The sequence below is a fragment of the Egretta garzetta genome, unplaced genomic scaffold (genome assembly GCF_000687185.1).
Source record: "Egretta garzetta isolate BGI_Z169 unplaced genomic scaffold, ASM68718v1 scaffold287, whole genome shotgun sequence".
In the NCBI taxonomy this organism is placed as follows: domain Eukaryota; kingdom Metazoa; phylum Chordata; class Aves; order Pelecaniformes; family Ardeidae; genus Egretta; species Egretta garzetta.
Window position 1 is genome coordinate 7877609 of NW_009260435.1, and position 19616 is coordinate 7897224.

The window sequence follows — 19616 nt, forward strand, 5'->3', positions numbered from 1 at the left end:
GACGGTGGAGCTCGCCCCCGGGCCTTGCGGGCCGCCCGCCGCCCCGGGCGCTGGAGGGAGCGCCGGTGCCGGTTGTTGCTGTAGGGTTTCTGCGCTTCGCTCCCTACTGTATTTGTGCTGCCCTTAATGTCATCGTGGATGTCGTAGTGGCCTTCTAGTGTTATGTTTCCAAAGAGGTACGTGGTGACCCTCGATAAACTGTACTTTGAAAATGTCGTTTTAATACCTTAAACTCTTGCCATTATCGTTAGCATTCCCTCTGTCTCCTCCAGCTTTAAGTGAAAGTTGTAACCCAGTTTTTATTTTTGAGATAGAAGAAAAATAATTGTTTGACTCACTCACTTTTGCTGAAGTCAAACTGTCTAACTTCCTACTGAAATCCATTAAAAATTATATTTTTTGTTTCTCTTAGGCTATTGAAGAGGAAGGAGGTGATCCAGATAATATTGAAATAACTGTTTCAGCTGACACACCCACCAAGAAACCAACTAAAGGCAAAGGTTAAGATCTATTGATATACGTTATATTCTTAAGTAGTTTTTGTTGTGCATATATATATATCACCTTAAAGAAGGAGCATGGAACTGTGGCCTGTAGTTTGCATACAGTTGTGACTTGACTGTTTATGAATTCTGTCATGTAAGACATCTTTTGCCTTACTCATCTGTTTTCAGTCACTGTATATAGGCAATGTATAGGGATGCTGGATATATATGGAAAATGGGTGGGTTAAGAGATGTGTTATGAGGTAGTAGCTGTACTGCCCACAGATTCTGGAGACTTGTGCTGCGTATGCTGAGGCTGTGTAGATGATCTGTGAGATTTTTTGGAATATGCTGTGTTAACAGAGATCCTGAACAGGGAGTGTTAGAGGTGCAAAGCGGGTATAGGAACTTCTGTGTGGCTCTGGTGCTGGGGATGGGTATCTCTGTAGTATCTGAGAGTATCTGTGCAACAGCAAAGGGAGAACTAAGAGGCTGTTTAGCCATGAGGTGCTGGACCTAGGCTAGTGATGAGTATGCAATAATATGTGGTAGGGGGTCACTGCCTGAAGAGGACTGTGGTGTGTGGGTTTATTAGTGTACTTTTTAATGAAGACAGGATTTATAAATATGAATTTCCTGAATGGGCTTTGAAGGCTCACTGTGAAATGTCTAATTAAGAGATTTTAGTTTTTCTGTTGTGAAAAATAATTATTTAGATTCTATACTAATCTGTGTGGCAGTGATTGTGTTGGCTCTGTTTTCTTTTGCGTAAGTGTTTAAATATTGTTTTGTGAGTTTGGGTTCTGGGGGATTTTGTTTTCTGTTGTTCTGGGAGCATCCATCATCAAGTAAGACTGGGAAAGGAAATGTCTGTTTTATGCATAGCATTCTTCATTTAACATACGTGCTAAGAATGTTCATATATGTGCTATAGATACCTGTTTTGGAAATTATCAATCTTACACCCCTGTCACTTGTCTTAGGCTGAATTTTGTGGTGGAAGTGATTATTCATGCTTTTTTTCTGGTGCTGTGAATGGGGAATTTAGTAATAAAATCTATCTGCTTAGAAAGTTTGAATAACTTATCTGTACTTTTGATACTAGAAAAGTGAAAGGAAATAACATGTTTCACAATGTGGTTTCATTTTCTTCTGTGATATTACTTTATTCCCTACTCTGGAAAGGTAATTGATATTTGAGAAAATTACATGGAAGCTAAATAAGAAAATGCTTCCACAATTTTTCATGTAGAGATCTAAATGGCTGCTTGTTCTGCTGTGATGAACACTTCTCTTACCTGTTGCTTTTCATCCTTCTGTTCTTCAAACTATTACCATGATGTGCATAATGATCTTGAACCGGCTTCTTGTTTAGTTATACTATTTTGCTTCTGCAAAAGTAGTTTGTCTACAAGTGACGCTGCTTTCTGAGGCAGGGCTTTGGTAGCTGTTCCCTGCCACCTCTTCTGTGGAGTTGAATCATAAGGTCTATGTTTGACATGTACGTTCTTGGTAAACCTCAGAGTAAAATGCGACCTTCATGAAGTTCTTATCTGCTCACTTTGCAAGCTCAAGAATTTTTCCTCATTGCTTTTTGGATTACAGAAGTCTTAGGAGCAAATTTGGTGCCAAAAGTATGAGAGGTTCATGCTGTATTCATCTATAAGTGTGGAACAAGAAAAACTAATTCGTCCACGGAAGATCTTTTTTTATCTTACTGGTTTACTTCTAAGTGCAAGAAAGAATTCTTTTTAACTATTCCTTGTATGTGTTAGCTGCTGATTCTGATGTTTTCTATCTCTCTGGTGCTTTCTGTTGAAATATGTTATTGGTAACCAGAAAGTATCCCTCAAAACTTGGAAATCTAGCACGTCAAAAATCCATTCCCTAATGTGTCACTAGAAAACTTTCAAAGGCTTGTGGGAGATGCATGCCCATCAACCGAACTCAGTAGGACTGAATTTTCGTGATCCCCCTTGTGCTTGTACATGCTCTTCACTATGAGTAGTGTTGCCTCTTTTACTGATTTTGCTGACAGATTGCTCTAGGCCATTTGCTAATGCTTGCTTCCCCCAGCTTCAGACTAATACTAATGGGCCTCTAATTATTTTACTGCTGTCCAGCAGTAAAATTAATGGCACTACTAATCCTATAAGTTGTTTTTTTTTTCCCATGCTATTATTGCTGTACAGAAGAGGGCAAGAATATTGGATATTCGTTTATGAAGAAAATACAACCTTGGAAAAGGCCAGGGTGTGGGAGTAATGAATAAACCTCCTCACAGCAGCCAGAGAGAGGTGAATGGGAGGGAGGCAGGAGGTTTCCTTTCTGAAAAAACACAAACTGCGTCAGATGGCTATTGGTTTTAGATCTGAATGCCTTTTGTAGCCAGTTTTACTGCAGCTCTTAAGGTCTGTGGAAATAAGTTGTCTAATTCCCTAGCACTGCCTGTTAGAAAAACTTGAATATGGATGCAGGCTGAATTAGAGGGGCAATAGTGTGATATATTTATTTTCCATCTCATTGCCTTTTTTGTGTGTACGTTGACAAAAAATGGAGAATAGGAATGAGGCTAAGAGCAGGACTTACTTTCATAGAACAGGATTTTATAATGACCTGATAAATTGATTTATCAATTGATATACTGCAGTTTTTTACTGGACTGTGACAAGCTTTTGATGATGATACAAGCCAGCTTGCTATGAGGTAGGAAAGAAACATCTGTAAAACACTATGACTAGCAGAATAAGGCCTTGACTAAACTGGTTTTGATGTAGACTTTCTTTCTCTCTTAAAATAAACAGCAGCTTGCCAGTGTCCCTTACGGAGTTCTGCAGCATAAGATACTGCATGAAAAAGGAGTCATATTTAAAATAGGGCATTTTCTGACTTGCCCAAAATAGAGATAACATAGAAGGAGCCATGTGGATTTTCATCAGGGAAGTATATAATTGGAGGATTATGCATCATGACTTAAAGAACACTTGCAGAAGGATTCCGTAATCCAACAAGAATCCTCTATCAATCCTGTATGCAAAGTTAGTAAAAATCTAATGCTTTCCAGAAGCTAATTTAATTAAGACTTGGGGTAAAGAAGAACTCTAGAACAGCTGATCCGTAGAGCTGTACAGGTAAGATCAGTTGGTTTTGATAATTAAAGTTTGAAAGCTTAAAGGTAGAACAAACACCAAATGCTCCATCTTTAATTGCCTCAGCTGTGCCTCTCTACCCTGGAATTTAGTAGCTATGGCCAAATTTCTCGTTCTGTAAAAAGATGACAGTGTTTGGAAAAAGCTGTTCTTTTCAAGCCTGAACATTCTGCTGCTTATTCTGGTATCTAAAGGAAGTTACTTTACTGCTGGTATGAAATATTTTTCAAACGTTTCTGATGTGAACATTCCTTTGAAGTATCTGCGGTCAAAAATATTGTAGCATATTGATACATCATAACTTGGTGATTGAAAGTTACTTTTCTGCCAAGTTATGGAATTAGTGTGGATTAAGAACAGATTTTAGGCTGATCAGTTATAACCTCAGAGTATTAATGTGAGCTAAGATGTTTCTTTGCTGCTCTTGAAGTTTCTAAGGCCAGTTAGACACCTATTACTTCATGTCTTAAGTAACCCTCTAGTTTCTGGCTGAATTTCCGATTTGTTAGTACTATTTTCTGAGAACAAATGCTGTCAACTGACAGTGGCTGACTTCTGCTATTGCCCAAAAATTTTTGACTTTTTTATTAAAACTGTTTAGTTACTTAAAAAAAAAAATCCCTAAACTAAAGTTGTACACTGGCCTTCAAAAGGAGAGTGGAGGGAGGGAAATAATCTGTCATGATGTCATCTGTCCTTCAGGAATATTAAAATAACTATTTTAACCAACTGTCAGTTCATTATTTCTTCTTCTGAGTTGTTAACATCCAGAACTATAGTTCTGTGATTTCGTTTCTGAAATGCTGTGCAGCGAGCTTGTCCAGAGGTAGATCAGAGTTTTCCTGCCCAGTGAATCATTGCTGGAGAAAGATAGGGATTCCCAGCTGCACTGAAAATAGGTGTCTTATGGCCATGTTACACATATGACATGCTTAGTGGTGTACAAGTACAAATGCCTTAACTTTAATCTTGCATAACCTGAATTTTCAATTTTTTCCAAATAAATTTTTTTTCAGATGAATTTTCTAAATCAGTCTTCTTGCTCAGCTTTGACCTGCTTCTTAAAATTCTTTTGTTTTTTTAAGGCAAGCAGATAGCTTCTTTGTTGCTTCTTCTCAGTGGCTGGGTCTGCCTTGCAGTTGCTGAATGAAATAGTAAAGATTGAAAAGTGACTTCTCCAAATGTTCTTTGGGCGGTTGCCCTTGCACACAGTGCTGTTGCACAGCTAATTAGGCCTCTTGAAGTTACAAGGCATGTCTGTCTTAATTGACTCACAAAGTAGGTTTCTTAATTTATTATTATTTCTAGGTATCTCTCCGGTGGTGTTCGACTACTCTATATATCCCTGAAAACTTTTAAGTATTTCTGTCAAGATTAAACCAGTTGTTGACACCCTACTCTTTCTGAAGTGTTTTACTCAAGATAGAGTACATTATAAAGAGAGTGAATATTCTCCTCTTTTGAGGAAAGATGTATGCAAGTTATTTGTAGAGAGAACATTCCTTTTAAACTAGAGTTTTCTTCTTGCATGTTAATGAGTAGATGATGTGTAAGAAAGAATCTTTCTCTGGAGGGAGGGAATTCTTAAGCTAAAATACCTGAACTCAGTATTGATGATAGAAATTTATGATACTGTAAGTTGTAATGAACACCTGAAAAATAACATGCAGACTGAACCTTAGGAACACTTTGCATAGGTGGTTCCAATATTGGAGAGTTGTTTTCATCATTTAAATTACAATATATCATGCCTTGTTGAAGCGAGAGATAAACGGTGTAAAACAGACTGTAGGTAAGGCTTTCGTGTGCTCTCAGATAGAAGTAGTAATCTTGCCAAATACTTCCTAAGTCATTTCATTAAGGTGGGGTGAGCAGTATCTCTAATGAGCTGCACTAAAAAGTGTTATGAATGTTTAATCATATGATTACAAATTATGGCAAATCTTACGAACAAGTTGGTGGTTCTCTAGAGAGTATCTGACTTTGCAAAGTACATCCTTTCTAAAAACCATAAATGAGTAAGAGCAGCATCCCGCAGGCACTGTAGAAGACTTAAATGTTCTTGTTACCATATACCGTTTAGGAATACAGAAATGTGACAATTTAATTTTATTAATATTGTGGCAAATTATTCTATTTAAGATGTCTGCTGCAATTTAACTAAATAACACTATAAAGAGTTTATTCTGTTTTAAAGATTTTCTTTCCCCTTCCTCCTTTTTGCCTCCTGTCCCATGTTTTGATGAATCTTTAGCATCAGATATGACAGAACCCTGGTGGGGGTTTAAGCAGGAATACCAGAAGAAATGCCCACACTTCCAGAATTTTATGATGTGTGTTACTCTGCTTCTAGATGAGATGCAGATGTCTAGTTTGTTTAAGACTGTCTAAAATACACTCTTCTGTAATTCTGTATACACTCAGCTAAACTGAATCTCTCATGTAGAGGACCGTGAATAGGTAGAGCAAGCTTATGCTACTGTAAGGCTTGTAAAAAGCTAAACTTGCATAACGTTAAACCAACATTTTAAAGATCTACTTACTTCTAAGGAGAATGCTCATTCTCTTTGTAAATAGTCTGTTGCAGTTTTATGGTGTGTAGCAATTGCCATTGCCAGAAAAGGGATCGAGCATTGTTTATAAAGGAGTGCCATCATTCCAAGGTAAATTAGTATTTGTGTTGTTAGGTACCTGGGTTTGTGGTGAGCGCTGCTTATGCCACTGACATTTTCGATAGCCACTGCATGGATAAACCTGTTCATAAATTTTATCATGTGTTGACCACTGGTATGGCTTGAGACCTGCTATGCCTGTTGTCTGCAGAAGGTCCAAGTGTGCTGACTGTAATTGTAAACATACCTTTTAATCCCAGTTATTTTCCTCAGAGTGATACCAGTCTTGAATAAGTTCATGGAAACAGTTTCTGAAAGCTGTTTGTTGCAAGCTGGCTTAGTGGATGAGTATCAGTGTGGAAAAGTTTTGAATTTTTGTGGACACTTGCTTTTTGGCAAGTACTCTACCAGCATCTGAAAACGTATCTGTATCAGAACCTTGAAGTGCCACTCTTGAGCAATGTGACTCTGACCAGACCAAAGTAACCTGAAACACAGAACTGGGAGGGAAAGCAAACTTCCTACCACTTTCTGGCTTGAAGCCGAAAAGTGAAGGTCATTGTTCAGGTCTCCTTATGCCTTGGAATACCTCTGGTTCTCAGAGTAAATGGGAGTAACTGCAAAGAAAAACAGACTGAAGGAAAGGCTAATGAAAACATGTATTCCTGTCTGGCTTAACCTAGCAGCAAAGAAAAGATAGGGACAGCTTCATTACTGAAAGGTATAACTTCTTGATGAGGACATGTCAATAAAATAGAGTTCTCTAGCTGCTGTTGCAGAATGATGGAACTAACCTGAGGTAGACAAATCTTTTTTTTTTTTTTTTTTTTTTTCCCCCCCCCTTATAAAGACTGCATTCTAGTTCACCTGCCAGATTTCCGCAGGCAAAATGAATTAATTTAAATAGCTTTCATGATAGTACATGCTAGGTAGTTGCTAAATGTGTCTAGCATCTGCTGTGTGTGTTTGCCTGTCTCTGTGTATGCTTAGCTGGATATGGGATGCAGGAAAAACTTGGACTTTCAGGTGTAACAAACTAAAGAACTGAAAGGTGAGAGGAGTAAAACAGAAAACAGTTGAATGTGTGTAGAAATCCTTGCTGAATCTCACTTATTTTTATTTATGTTAAAAATATCTGTGGCTATAGATTCTGCCACAGAGTGCTAAAATAGTAATAAAAAATTTGGGTTAGTCTTGCTTTCAGGCATCAGCTGTGATGCCTATCAAAACCTGTCCTTTCCAGAGTAAGTGCACTCCTCTTCCTGAGGAAAGCTAGCTTCCCTAAGCATACCTGTGCTGCTGGCTTTTTGCACCAAAATCTCACAAATCTATTGCCTTACAAATATAAAACAGGAATGTTTTTTCTTCTTTTAGATGAAGTAAAATCAGTGGCAAGATCTTTTATCCATTTAGATCTGAAAGTTTTGATCTCATGTTTTGCAATCGTAGAAATAACTTCTGCCATGTGCTTTTCCTGGAGACTAGTGTGCATCTGAACTCAAAACAACACTGTGCTGTACATGAGTACTGTCAGAGTGCTGCCTTTCAGTGAAATGAGTAAAACCAACTGGAATCTAAGTAACGCCAAAACAGTAGTCTCTCTTGGCCTGCAGTTGAGCAGTTTCCAGCTTTGAAATGCAATTTAAGAACTGTGTATGAAAGACTATGGAAATTAGTTGCTGACAAAAATTGACTATTCCATGTAGCAGAAGTGTTCGTCCTGTATCAAACTTTGGCTTACATTTTTCTGTTCCTTTTGAACATCTGTAGAATTCATTTAGCCATTCATTAGAGAATGAAGGGAGGAGAGAAGAGGTCATGTCAAAACATAAAGCATTAAGTGCTGATCGTGACTGCCATCTCATTTGCATCTTGAATTGACACAGTATCAGTAGGAGATAGTAAAGCTGCTTCCTAACAGAACTGCTTTTGTACCTTAAGCTACTGAAAACCATCGCAATGGCTAATCTTTGATAGAATGAATCAGAGAGACAGAATGTTCTACAAAGGGGAGGTGTGTGTGGAGGTATTTATATCTAGTGTTCTTTGGTCTTGTTTTTGCAGAAGATTAAGGAAATGCAATGGGTTCCAAAGGGAACTGTGTGTAGTTGTCTTCTCTACAGAGCCATCTTTATTAGAGAAAAGTGTGTGTGTGCTGGAAGAACAGAATTCTTCAATAGAGCCTGCCCTTAGTACAGTAAAAAAATATGTAGAAAACCCTAGTGTTTTACCTGACTCAATTCTTCTGCTGATTGTTCCCTCTAGGGATGAAAAGGACTGAAAAAGGTGGCTTGGAGAGGCTGTGTGATTGCCATTCTTGTGGATAGTCAAAACCACAGCTAGATAAAACCCTGAGCAATCCTATCATACTTGGAACTTAGCTCTACTTTCAGGCAGGAAGTTGGGTGGACTAGACGACCTTTAGAGGTTCCTTCTAACCTAAATTGCTCAGTGATGCTAATTATCCTATAAAGTAAGGCCTTTCCAAAGTCTTAAGTCACAAAGTCTAGTTAAGTCCAGTAATTCTACAAACATACACTTTAATGTGCTCCTGAATTCCATTATCACTCAAAGTAGAAGGATTGGTATTAAAATCACTAACTTGGATGTAACTGCTTGTTTATGCAACAGCATTGATGGTTCATGCTCACTCAGCTGACATTTTTTCTTCTTACCTTAAAAATACTCAATTTGGGGAGGGTTATATTATAGTGAACACGTCAGCATAGAGCATATAATAAATTAAGGCCCAAAACATAATCACGTACTGAAAGAATGTCTGCTCTACGTGGCAGCTCTAGTCATTAGCATATCCTGTCCTTTCAGGTAAAAAGCAGGAAGCTGATGAATTAACTGGTGATGCTTCAGTTGAAGAGGATTCCTTTGTCAAGGTAATAAAAGTATGTAAATTTTTTTCCCAGTTTATATTTAAGTTCAATGTTTGGCTTTATTTATAAAAAAAAGCTTCCATTTTCTTCACGCTAATTTATATGGAAATTTGGAGCATTGTTTTTACTGTGTTCACAGCTGTGATGCCTAAGGGTGTGAAGGTGTGGGTTTTTTTAAACATGCTGTGAATTTTTATTATGGATGCGATACAGTATTTTGCAGAAATAGTGATTGTAGCAGTGATTTTTTTTTTCAGAATATAGCTAATATCCTTAGTGATGCCAAATATTTGTTGTTCACAATAAAAGGAAAGTGAATTGGAGACTCAAGATGCAAGTGATCAAGACGGAAATGATGAATTGAAGGACTTCAAAGAATCTGTTGAAGATGAGAACTTGAATTCTAAAGAACTACCATCTGCAGAAAAGAAAAGATACCATGACCTGGAGACAGCAGAGACAACAGAAGATGCAGAAAAGGATTCTGAAAGTCAGGTACTTTGTATTTTTATCAGCAAAATGTACATTTTCCTTAGTGTGCCTGTATTACTAGGAAGTCAGAACTAGTTTTTCAGTTTGTCTTGCTTGCGTATCTCTAAAAGATAATTTTCTACTTTTTTCTTTCTGTTTTCCTTGACTTGTGTTTGAATAGTCCTGATACAAATGTGGCATTGATTGATAAAATTCTACCACAGTCCATATAGAGTTCCCAAGTGGTCATTTTCCCTAGTACTAGCAGTGACATGCATAATCTGAACACTGAACTGAAAGATGCAAGTCATGAGAACTGCTCATTGATGTTCACCTTACTGAGTGTGTATCCACTTCACTAAAATGGTTTCTGAGTTAACTGAATCTCTTGACTCTCTGAATGTTTGTCTTTAAAAAATAGTTTGCTGAGAAAGCCCCTTTTATATTCTCATAGGAAAATGAAGGTCAGGACATAGAAGATTACGTTTTTCCAACTGTCCATGTAAGTTCCAAATCAGTTCTGTTAAGCTGATTTGCATGCCTATTTAGTTGGAAAAGATCACTTTAGACTGGATTTTTGTTCCAGCGTGCATCTGAGAGCGTCAGATGATGTAATACAGTAAAGATAAACAGTATGGGAAGCTTTCATTCACACTTTTTTATAATGCAGATAATTGTGATTTCCAAATAAGGTGTCCTATTTAAATTCCTGTCTGCAGTTTGAGAGTATTCAGTGCATAGACTTAGCAAGGAATATTTTTCAAACTCTCTTAAAAACACTTCAGAGGGCTATGCTAAATGCTAACATAGTGTATATACAGCCTACACAGGAGTTCAGGGCTCCTGTTTTAATATAGAAATTTGCCTTTGGAGAATGTTTGGTGTGGCGGGGGTGGGAGGGGTGTTGATTGTTTGGGACTGGGTTGTTTTGTTGTTTTCGAGTTACATGGAATTGATGCCTGAAAAGGGACATCTCATACAGCATGCCTTGCTCAGTGAGGTTAATGATAAATAAGTAAATACCTATTAAAATTGTAGTTTCATTTTTGAGTACTTAGTGGAGGAAGTGTCCCTAGTTTCTGACTTCTGTCTTAAGCTTTTAAAGCTAATGATGGATTGTTTGCATTTCAAAGTAGTAATTCAGCAGTGTGATATCCATTCTGAAAGCTTTAGCAAAACATGGGACAGTTTAGAAATGTCCTGTTGAGTTGGGGGGGGAGGGTGGGCAGAAAATAGCTGTGTGTTCCAACCAATTGCAAACTTCAAGTGTTGCAGATAGATACCAGTGAAATTTTGTACAGATTCTCAGTGATTTGACGAGGGAGGTGCACAGGCTTGGTTTCTAGATCATCTTTTCTTTCGAAATAGTTTTCAGTTCATTAAACAGAAATTCTGTGGAAAATATGAACTGTTCTGCTTAAAGTTTTAAAGTAGGAGACACTTAGTCTTGACTTCCTTTTCTTGCAGGATGGTGAAGATGAAGAAACTGAGAAAGGTATGTTTAAAGTTCACAGCTCTTTAGTCTGGTAGAGCAGGCGACTATTCTCTTGTAACACTCAATATCTTTACTAATACTAGACTTGTCTCCAGTACTAAATATCAATTGTCTTCTTATAAAGCTCAGCACCTGGAATGATTGCAGTCAGTGGGTTTATTTCACTCCTAAGAGTTATTTTACTCTTAAGAGTCGATTACAGTACTTAATCAGTTACTGTGGTGGATGTATAATACAGTTGTAATACTATGATTCTTAACGAAAAAACCATAGTATTCAAGGACTCTGATTTTAATATACGGTAAGTCTTGATGCAAAAGCTTCCAACTTGCACTGCAGTAACTGATGTTTAACTGAGTGAAATAATACACCCTTATACTGAACTTGAGCACCCAACAAATGTATGGACCATCATATGCTTGGTTTACTGTCACTTAGTTGTATATAGGATGGTAAAACAAGTGTTTGGAAACCTGTGGAGTGGCTACCTTTTTTTTAAGCTGTGCTCATTAGTGAAACTATGGAAGGAATGTAATGCATTTGGGCAAACAGACTTCCTGGACAGAAGTCTTAAGGATTCTACATATTGTGGACTAGAAAGGACGTGGAACACCATCACTTTACACAAGGTGGAATAAATACATTACTGAAGTTACAGGATAAAACTACAGACTCCATGTTTACGAGGGACCCTGTGGTTGAAGTGTCTCATCTGTGCAAATGCAAGAATACGGTTGGAGATGTCTGTGTGGACTGAGACGGAAAATCTGTCCAGTGGATGAAGACTGAGAACCGTTTGTCTACGAACTCTGGATTAAAGCTCGCTCCTCCATTTTCTGCAGCAGCCTTATACAGCTAACTTGACTGCCAAACAACTGCTTAGAAAGGAAAAGCAAAAGAGAACGCCAGCGTGGAAGACTGACTGAAATTCTCCAAGACTGTAATCCTTTCGGATCTGGGAAGGTTAGAAGTCCTAAACCCAGGAAGATTCAAAGACAGATTAAATCAAACTGTGAGCGTCCAAAGCAACAATTTTCTTCTGGAACGTTAAATTCTAAACTGGAAAATGGATACTTCTTATGAAGAACGGGTATCTCCAGGATGGAACCATATTCTCCCTCCTAATGTTTTGGTATTTGTCTCTAGAGAATGTGTTTTGCCATGAAGAATGAGTGATCCTGGGTAAAGGATTTATATTTGTGTTAATACACCTTGTGTTTTTTTCTAACCTTCCATCAGTGCTAATAACTGGCTTTGTATTTTCTAGGTCCTATTCTAGCTTTATGCATATGAAATTGTTTAAACTTCTTGTTTTGCCATATTTATTCCTGTTAAATCCTCTTAGATAAAGCAGGTTCTGGTGATGGTACACAAGAAGTATCTAAACCTCTTCCTTCAGAAGAAAGCCTAGCTGAGGCTGATCACACGGCTCATGAAGAGATGGAAGCTAACACCTCTGTGAAAGAAGCTGAGGATGATAACATATCGGTTACAATCCAGGCTGAAGATGCCATCACTCTGGATTTTGATGGTGATGACCTCCTAGAAACAGGTAAAAATGTGAAAATTACAGATTCTGAAGCAAGTAAGCCAAAGGATGGGCAGGATACCATTTCACAGAGCCTGGAGAAGGAAAGCAAGGACTATGAGATGACTGAGAACCATAAAGATGGTAAGAAGGAAGACTGCGTGAAGGGTGATCCTGTCAAGAAGGAAGCCAGAGAAAGTTCAAAGAAAGCAGAATCTGGAGACAAAGAAAAGGATACTTTGAAGAAAGGTCCCTCGTCTACTGGGGCCTCTGGTCAAGCAAAGAGGTTTGTTTTTCTATGTCAGTTCTTTACGATACTGAGTACCAGCATTCAATAAGATCACTCTACATTAAGGGGGTAGCAGCAAGAATCTTATAATTAGTATCCTATGCTCCTGCCTATAGATTTTTTTTGACCGCCATAAGTTATTTTTTAAAATTCAAGATCTTCGTATAGACACTATGTCCTACTGATTGCATTGTCGAATTGTCAGCATTTATTTATTTTTTTCAAATTGACGATTTTTTTAAATGTCCTTGTGATGATGGTAATGAACAGCTATCAGTTCTAAGAACACAAAATGAAGTCAAGTCCCCGTCCTGAAATCTGGAGAAGATTGCCACTGAATAGAGTTGTCAGAAAATCTAGATCTTCAGGCATCTTGGGGAAAATCAGTGCAAGAATCCATAAGGGAATCATTTGTTCAAATATACAGTCTAGCCCTTTTTCATTTTTATTTTTTGAAATGTTAACTTGTCTGTTAGTATTAGTAGTATAAAATGCAACACTTATCAAATTCTCTATTTTCAATTTTCTTCTGATGTTTAATTTGCTTCTCCAGCTCTACTAAGGAATCTAAAGAAAGCAAGACAACATCAAAGGATGATAAAGGTAACTATTACAAATTAGGCTAATATTGTCATTAGCTGTATGTATGTTTCTATATATTTTTTCTCTTTATGCCAGATTCCTCATAAGATCAAAAATACTTTTCTAAAGACTCAACGTAAACATATTCTCCTATTTCATAACACTTTTGGGAGCAAATTCCACTTAATGTTTCCCAAGTCTTTGTTTTGATGAGAAGGTGCAATTTTCAGATATGCCTAATGTAAGTTACATACAGTGATTTGGGTTCATGTTATGTGTAGAACAAGCAAAAAATAATTGCAAGTGCCGATGAATTTTTTGGTCTTGTTTTTAATTCTAGCTCATTTTTAAATAAAGTGAACTCTCAACCAAGTATAACAGCTGAGATGCCAGCTAGCAAAATTGCACTTGTGGCTGTTTAGTGCATTAAAGTTGGACCTATTTGTCTACATTAGAGTTTCCATCTGTTACCATAAAACCCTGTATTATGATTACAAATTTGCAGAGCGGAGCTCAAAAGCATGTTAATGTCACCAGTTATACTGATGATTCATAGTTGAACAAATGCATTTGTATGTGTATGTAAGCTCACGTGTCTCCTTGTTTTGCCCACTAGCTCTCTGCCAAAAACCTTTGTCACAGAATCCCCCATGCGTATCACTAATGGATGAATGGAACTTTACCTGATAAATTCATTTCTGAGGAGAAATTTTTGTGATGGACATAATTCAATCTTCTGTAGATACATGTCTTTTCATGACAGTTATATGCTTACAATTAAATTAAATGAAGATACAGAAAATCCACTTTCATGTAGCGTATATGGTAACTGTAATAGTAACTATTGTAAGGCTGTCTTAAAATACACGGCCAAAGCCTGTATAGTGGCTCTTTAATGATATTCTAAGCGTATCATGGTTTGTCCAGATATCTAGGCTTATCAAGATACTCCTAGTTTGAAGATAACTGAGTTTTGTTGCCTTATGCTCTTACTTAATCTTGATGCATTGAAGAAGGAAAACTACCCTTTTTCCTCAAGGTGGTTAAATTACCTTTTAAAACTCTGTATACCACCAGGTTTTCCAAATGTTTAGCTGGAGAACCAGTTCTGGTCTTGGTTGTATGGCTGGCTACATCTTAACATACTGAAAAGCAGTTCATACATTTAGCAGCAAGCAACAACAAGCTGAACTAAATAATATAAGACTAAAAGATGTTGGGAATAAAGTCACATGAATGTCTTTAGCTCTTAGTTCTGTGTTGTTGCAAAATGGCTAATATAAGGGGGGAGGGATGTACTGGTGTTTAAGGCACTTAAGGCTTTTCTTTAGTATTTTCCTTAGTATGCAGGAAATAATTTTGGTGGGTTGCATCCAGTTCTACATCCGGCAGTATTTTTAAAAAGCTGCTCTGGGTGGAGGGCAGTTGTGGAAATTGACCACATTATTCTGGAGGCTAGGATTAACTGAGTCTCCTTTATTTACCTTTCTGCCACCTTTTTGGTGATATGAGTAGTGCAAAGATGTACGGATGAAGAACAAACTTTGGGTGCTAAAAAAATTGTTCTTGGATGGAAGTTACTGATAAGAATCAGAAGTTGAAGCCAAATGACGGCTAAAGCATACCTTTAACAAAGAATTGTATGATTTTTCTAGCTCTGTCGTTTGGGTGTGAGTTAGCCAAGCTGTTGGTCTCAATACATGGGTAAATGAATGAAATCTTATGGCATATATGTTTTTTTATATAGAAGTCTTTTCAAGAAAGGTAACCGGATAAACAGTTACTTAAAGGTAACAGGCTAAGTTTCTCTTTTCAGCAACAGTTTAGTTCAATATGCATGGTACCTTTGTCTCCTTAATTTTTTGGCTGTTTTGTAAAACTTGTTTCAGGAAGTGCAAGCAGTGTTAGTGGTAGCAGTGGAAGTTCAACCAGAAACCTGTGGGTTAGCGGACTGTCTTCCAACACAAAAGCTGCAGACTTGAAAAACCTCTTTGGCAAATATGGAAAGGTATTTTGTGGGGTGTGGTACCATGTGTGTCGTGTGTGTCTTTTCCCCCTCCTCTATTCAGTTACAGAAATTGAGTAATACTTGATTTAAATAAAAGTCTGAGATGAAATGTCTAACCAGTGTAATCTAAAAAACCCTAGGATTTTCAGTAAGAGAGCATGCTTACAGGAAGAACCGTATCTTAATTTTGTAAGAATGTTTTCTTCCTCTTGAGGTAAGATAGGTGCGAAAGAAATGTCATAAATATGACTGATCAGGACTGGCTCTAAAAATTTTTTTTTTAATTACATAATGGTGGCTATGTTCTTCTGCAGCAACTGTATTTAACCATGAATGTGAGATAATGTGCTAACCGGTAAAAGTGTAATATAGACAGTCTTTATAGAACCTGCTGCTTTGGGAGACTGTTCTGAGGGCTTATGAATGGGAAAAATAGGTAAAAAAATGTGACAGCTAATGTCTGTTCTTTTAGGGACTCTTAAGATTTAATACATTTTTTTTACAGGCTGCTTAAACTAAGTCTGTTTTCCTGGATTTTGGTTTAATTTAACATACAAATTACATAGATGGATTCTGCGTTGTTCTAAGTTAAGCAGTCTTCTGAAAACAGTTTTTGTTGCAGTTGTTCTCACTTTCTCAAAGGAGTTGCTGATAATTGTGTGAATTCATAGTGTTTGTATAAGCCTGTGCAGTTATGATGTTATTGCATCTTGGGAACTAGTTAGAACCTTAGCACTGTGAGTATCAAGTGTGTGTGCTGATTATTGGGTATCTGGTTTTTCTAATGGATTTAGTAGGTGATTTTATTTAATGCCTTCACAAGTGTTGAAACCTGAGAGTATATTTTGTTAAAACTTCCAATTCTTTGTCTATTTTTACTGTATAGGTGCTTGGTACCAGTATTTACTTGGCTTCCCAGTTTTAAATTAATTGGGAAATATTTAATTTCTAAATGGCTGTACCATTACAGGCTGCTAGAAAGATAAAATTGTTGCGTTTGAGCATGACTACATCAACAAGACTGGCCCCAGTAGTTGTAGAAATTCTAGCAAGGAGCAGGAACACAAAGCTTAATGCTTTTTCAAGAAGCAGTTGTCAAAGAGCTGGTTGCTAAAATTACTTAATTGACACATTTGCTAGATGGCTTTGAGGAATTGGCTCCCTTATTAAGTTACTACATAATACTGCTTATGCCTTCCTACCATTAATTGGCAGCTGTTGACTTTTTTGTGGGGGTTCATCTGTCAGAGATGAACCATCAAATTCAGATCAGTTGTGTTTCTGTGAACGAATTTTGACTGTAACTGTCAAAAGAAGCATTTAGATAAATCTGCATGAGGTTGTGACTGGTCAAAACAAGATGTAAGCGTTAATGTGCATTGATGTGAAAGTTGGGATGAAGTTCTCAAAGCTGCAACTTCCTGTGGAATTAAATGCTTTTGAAAACTTGAGTGTGTCAGTCTTTCTAGTGGGGTGGTTTTTTTGTTGTTGCTGTTGGGGTAGTTTTGTTTTGGTTTTCATATACTAGGGTAAAAATATTACTGGAATACCATCAGTTCCTTACTAGAAATGTCTCTCTCAAAACTTAAATTCTACCTGTTTATGTAGGTGCTTGGTGCAAAGGTGGTCACAAACGCACGAAGCCCAGGGGCAAAATGTTACGGCATAGTAACAATGTCTTCTAGTACAGAAGTGGCTAGATGTATTGCACACCTTCATCGAACAGAGCTCCATGGACAACAAATTTCTGTTGAGAAAGTAGGTTTAATAATATTAAAACTATTCCAAAAAATAGACCATCTTATGCAAGAATCTGTATTAACCTATTTGCTTTTGGAAAAAAAAAATAGGTGAAAGGCGATCCCTCCAAAAAGGAGTTGAAGAAGGAAAGTGATGAGAAATCTGGTTCAGGTAGAAGCACAGGAGATAAGAAGACTGCATCAAGTGATAAAGCCAGCAAGTAAGAAATTTCACGTCTTCTGAGGTTGTGAAAATAATTTAAGTTGAATTTTCCTCATTGCATTCATGTGTTTGGTTTTGGTTTTTTTCCCCCTAACAAGAACTCCATCAACCAAAAAAGAAGAAAAGAAATCTGAGAAATCTGAAAAAAAAGAAAGTAAAGAAGCCAAGAAAACAGAAGGCAAAGATGAGAAGAGTGATAATGGAGCAAGTGGCCCTAATCAAGAATCCACTAAAAAAACTGAAGAAAAGAAAAGAATAAGTATGCAATATAGTCATTTCCTCCTGTTGAATCTGTGTATCTGACTTGTTTTGGGGACATGTTCTTGCTCTTACTGTAAACTGTACAATTAAACACCTGGGGTGGTTTGGTTTTGGTTTGTTTTTTTTGACACCAGTAACATGTATTACTTTAGAGCTGATGTTAAAGATTCCATATTTTATATTACTACTTAATTGTAGACATGTGGTGATACACTGCTTCTACCAGTAACAGTTCACTGTAGAGATTTAGAAATTTGACCAAGAAAAATCTGTAATAGGCAAATAGGGTTATGTGTGTGGTTTTTAAATCTTTTTCTTTTTTCTTTTTTTCCCCTCCTCTTTCCCCCCCCCTTCACTAGGTGGTAAAAGCCCAGGTCAAGTTGTAGTATTAGACCAAACAAAAGGAGACCAAGGCCACACTAGGACAGTTAGAAGGGGAAGGTTTGATAAAGTAAGTATCTATAGATTTGATGCAATCCTTATCTGATTTGATGCTACCTTACAGTTGATATTTTTACTGAAGTGCCAATAAACTATTACAAACTGTTAAGCTTAGAAGCTTTGTATGCTTTGGGATAGCTAAGTAGTTAATGGTACTTGAACATAGCATCCAGAAATCTCCCTAAATGAATGAGACTTCTGAAATAACCATTGTAATCTCTATCTATAGCCACAGATATTGAGGAACAAAGAGCGTATTATTCAAGATAAAGTGAAATTCAGGGAATACAGGGGTAGAAAGGATATCTTGCCTTTTGAAAAGATGAAGGAACAGAGATTTCGAGAACACATGGTTCGATTGGAAAGAATACGACGAGCTGTTGAACTCCGAAGGTAGTAATTCAACTTTTTGCTAAAGGCTGTTTTATACATTGATCAGATACTATATTTAGAAATCTAATTAGAATGCATTCTATCAAGCCTTTTACTCAGATGTTAAAGTCTGGGACTCTACCTAACAGTATCTTTGTATGAATTAATGGACTCCAAATTTTTTGTTTAATCTTTTAATAGCCATATGTGTACATGCATAGTTTTAGTGTTTGTTATGGGGCAGATGTGTCTTTTAAGTGTTACTGCATGCCAGTTTTCTTTTTGAAGAGATGAGAAGTTGACTAGGAGATGTGGCCAAAAATAGTGCTTGGGATTTTTTGTTTGTTTTTAAGCAGAGAACTGTTGTGTATCTAAATGACAAATCAAGAATAATACAGTCTTGTCCCTTTAAGTAAAAGAACTACATGGTTACAGCATTCTATTCTGCTCTTTTCATATGGCCAAAAGTTGCAAAGGATAGTTAAATGACTTGTGTTGTTACCTGGATTTCCCTAACCAAAGGAATTCCCAGAAAGCATAAAGCCTAAAGGAGAAAATGTTTTTCCTGCTTCTTGTAAGCTGTACTATAGGGGGTGGGAAGAAGAAAGCAAAATTAAGCTGTTGACAAGTATACCTAACCTGTGCAAGTCAGAGTGGTCATGTTATTCTGTCTCATCAATAAGTAATTTTTTTTGTTGGCTTGAAGAAGGCAAGAGCTAAAATAGCAAGTATTTTTAAGATCCAAATCATACACTTTGCTAAAATGTTGTTATTGTCTGCAAGATGATGACACAGGAATATGAATCCAGCATGAAATAACATCAAGAATGATGATTCTTGATAGAACTTTTACTAGTATTCGTTGTCTGCTTAAATGGTTCTGTAAAATACACTAAAACCAGTTTGGCTACTTGGGGCTAAAAGGAGTAGACTTCTGATACCAGGACTTCTGTCAAGAGGTTAATCTCAAATAGGTTTTTTAATGTTGGTGCCTAAGGTGATGTTAGTTTTGGATGAGAAAGTTTTTCAGATGAGTTTCTGCTACATTTTTTTTTTTTTCTCTAGGCGAAGAG

At 37.0% G+C, this 19616-nt stretch overlaps 1 protein-coding gene across 1 annotated transcript in view; it reads left to right on the plus strand.

The window, feature by feature from the left end:
• The first annotated feature begins 9 nt into the window (after positions 1 to 9).
• Positions 10 to 19616, plus strand: part of SLTM (SAFB like transcription modulator) — a 29963-nt gene continuing 10356 nt past the window's right edge. The window contains exons 1-15 of the mRNA XM_035899536.1: positions 10 to 213; positions 413 to 500; positions 9073 to 9137; positions 9444 to 9629; positions 10060 to 10107; positions 11073 to 11100; positions 12446 to 12914; positions 13471 to 13520; positions 15389 to 15507; positions 17116 to 17265; positions 17358 to 17467; positions 17568 to 17728; positions 18090 to 18181; positions 18401 to 18564; positions 19134 to 19171. Of these exons, the coding sequence (XP_035755429.1) occupies positions 163 to 213; positions 413 to 500; positions 9073 to 9137; positions 9444 to 9629; positions 10060 to 10107; positions 11073 to 11100; positions 12446 to 12914; positions 13471 to 13520; positions 15389 to 15507; positions 17116 to 17265; positions 17358 to 17467; positions 17568 to 17728; positions 18090 to 18181; positions 18401 to 18564; positions 19134 to 19171 (1819 nt within the window). The 5' untranslated portion in view covers positions 10 to 162. The remainder of the gene's footprint in view (positions 214 to 412; positions 501 to 9072; positions 9138 to 9443; positions 9630 to 10059; positions 10108 to 11072; positions 11101 to 12445; positions 12915 to 13470; positions 13521 to 15388; positions 15508 to 17115; positions 17266 to 17357; positions 17468 to 17567; positions 17729 to 18089; positions 18182 to 18400; positions 18565 to 19133; positions 19172 to 19616) is intronic.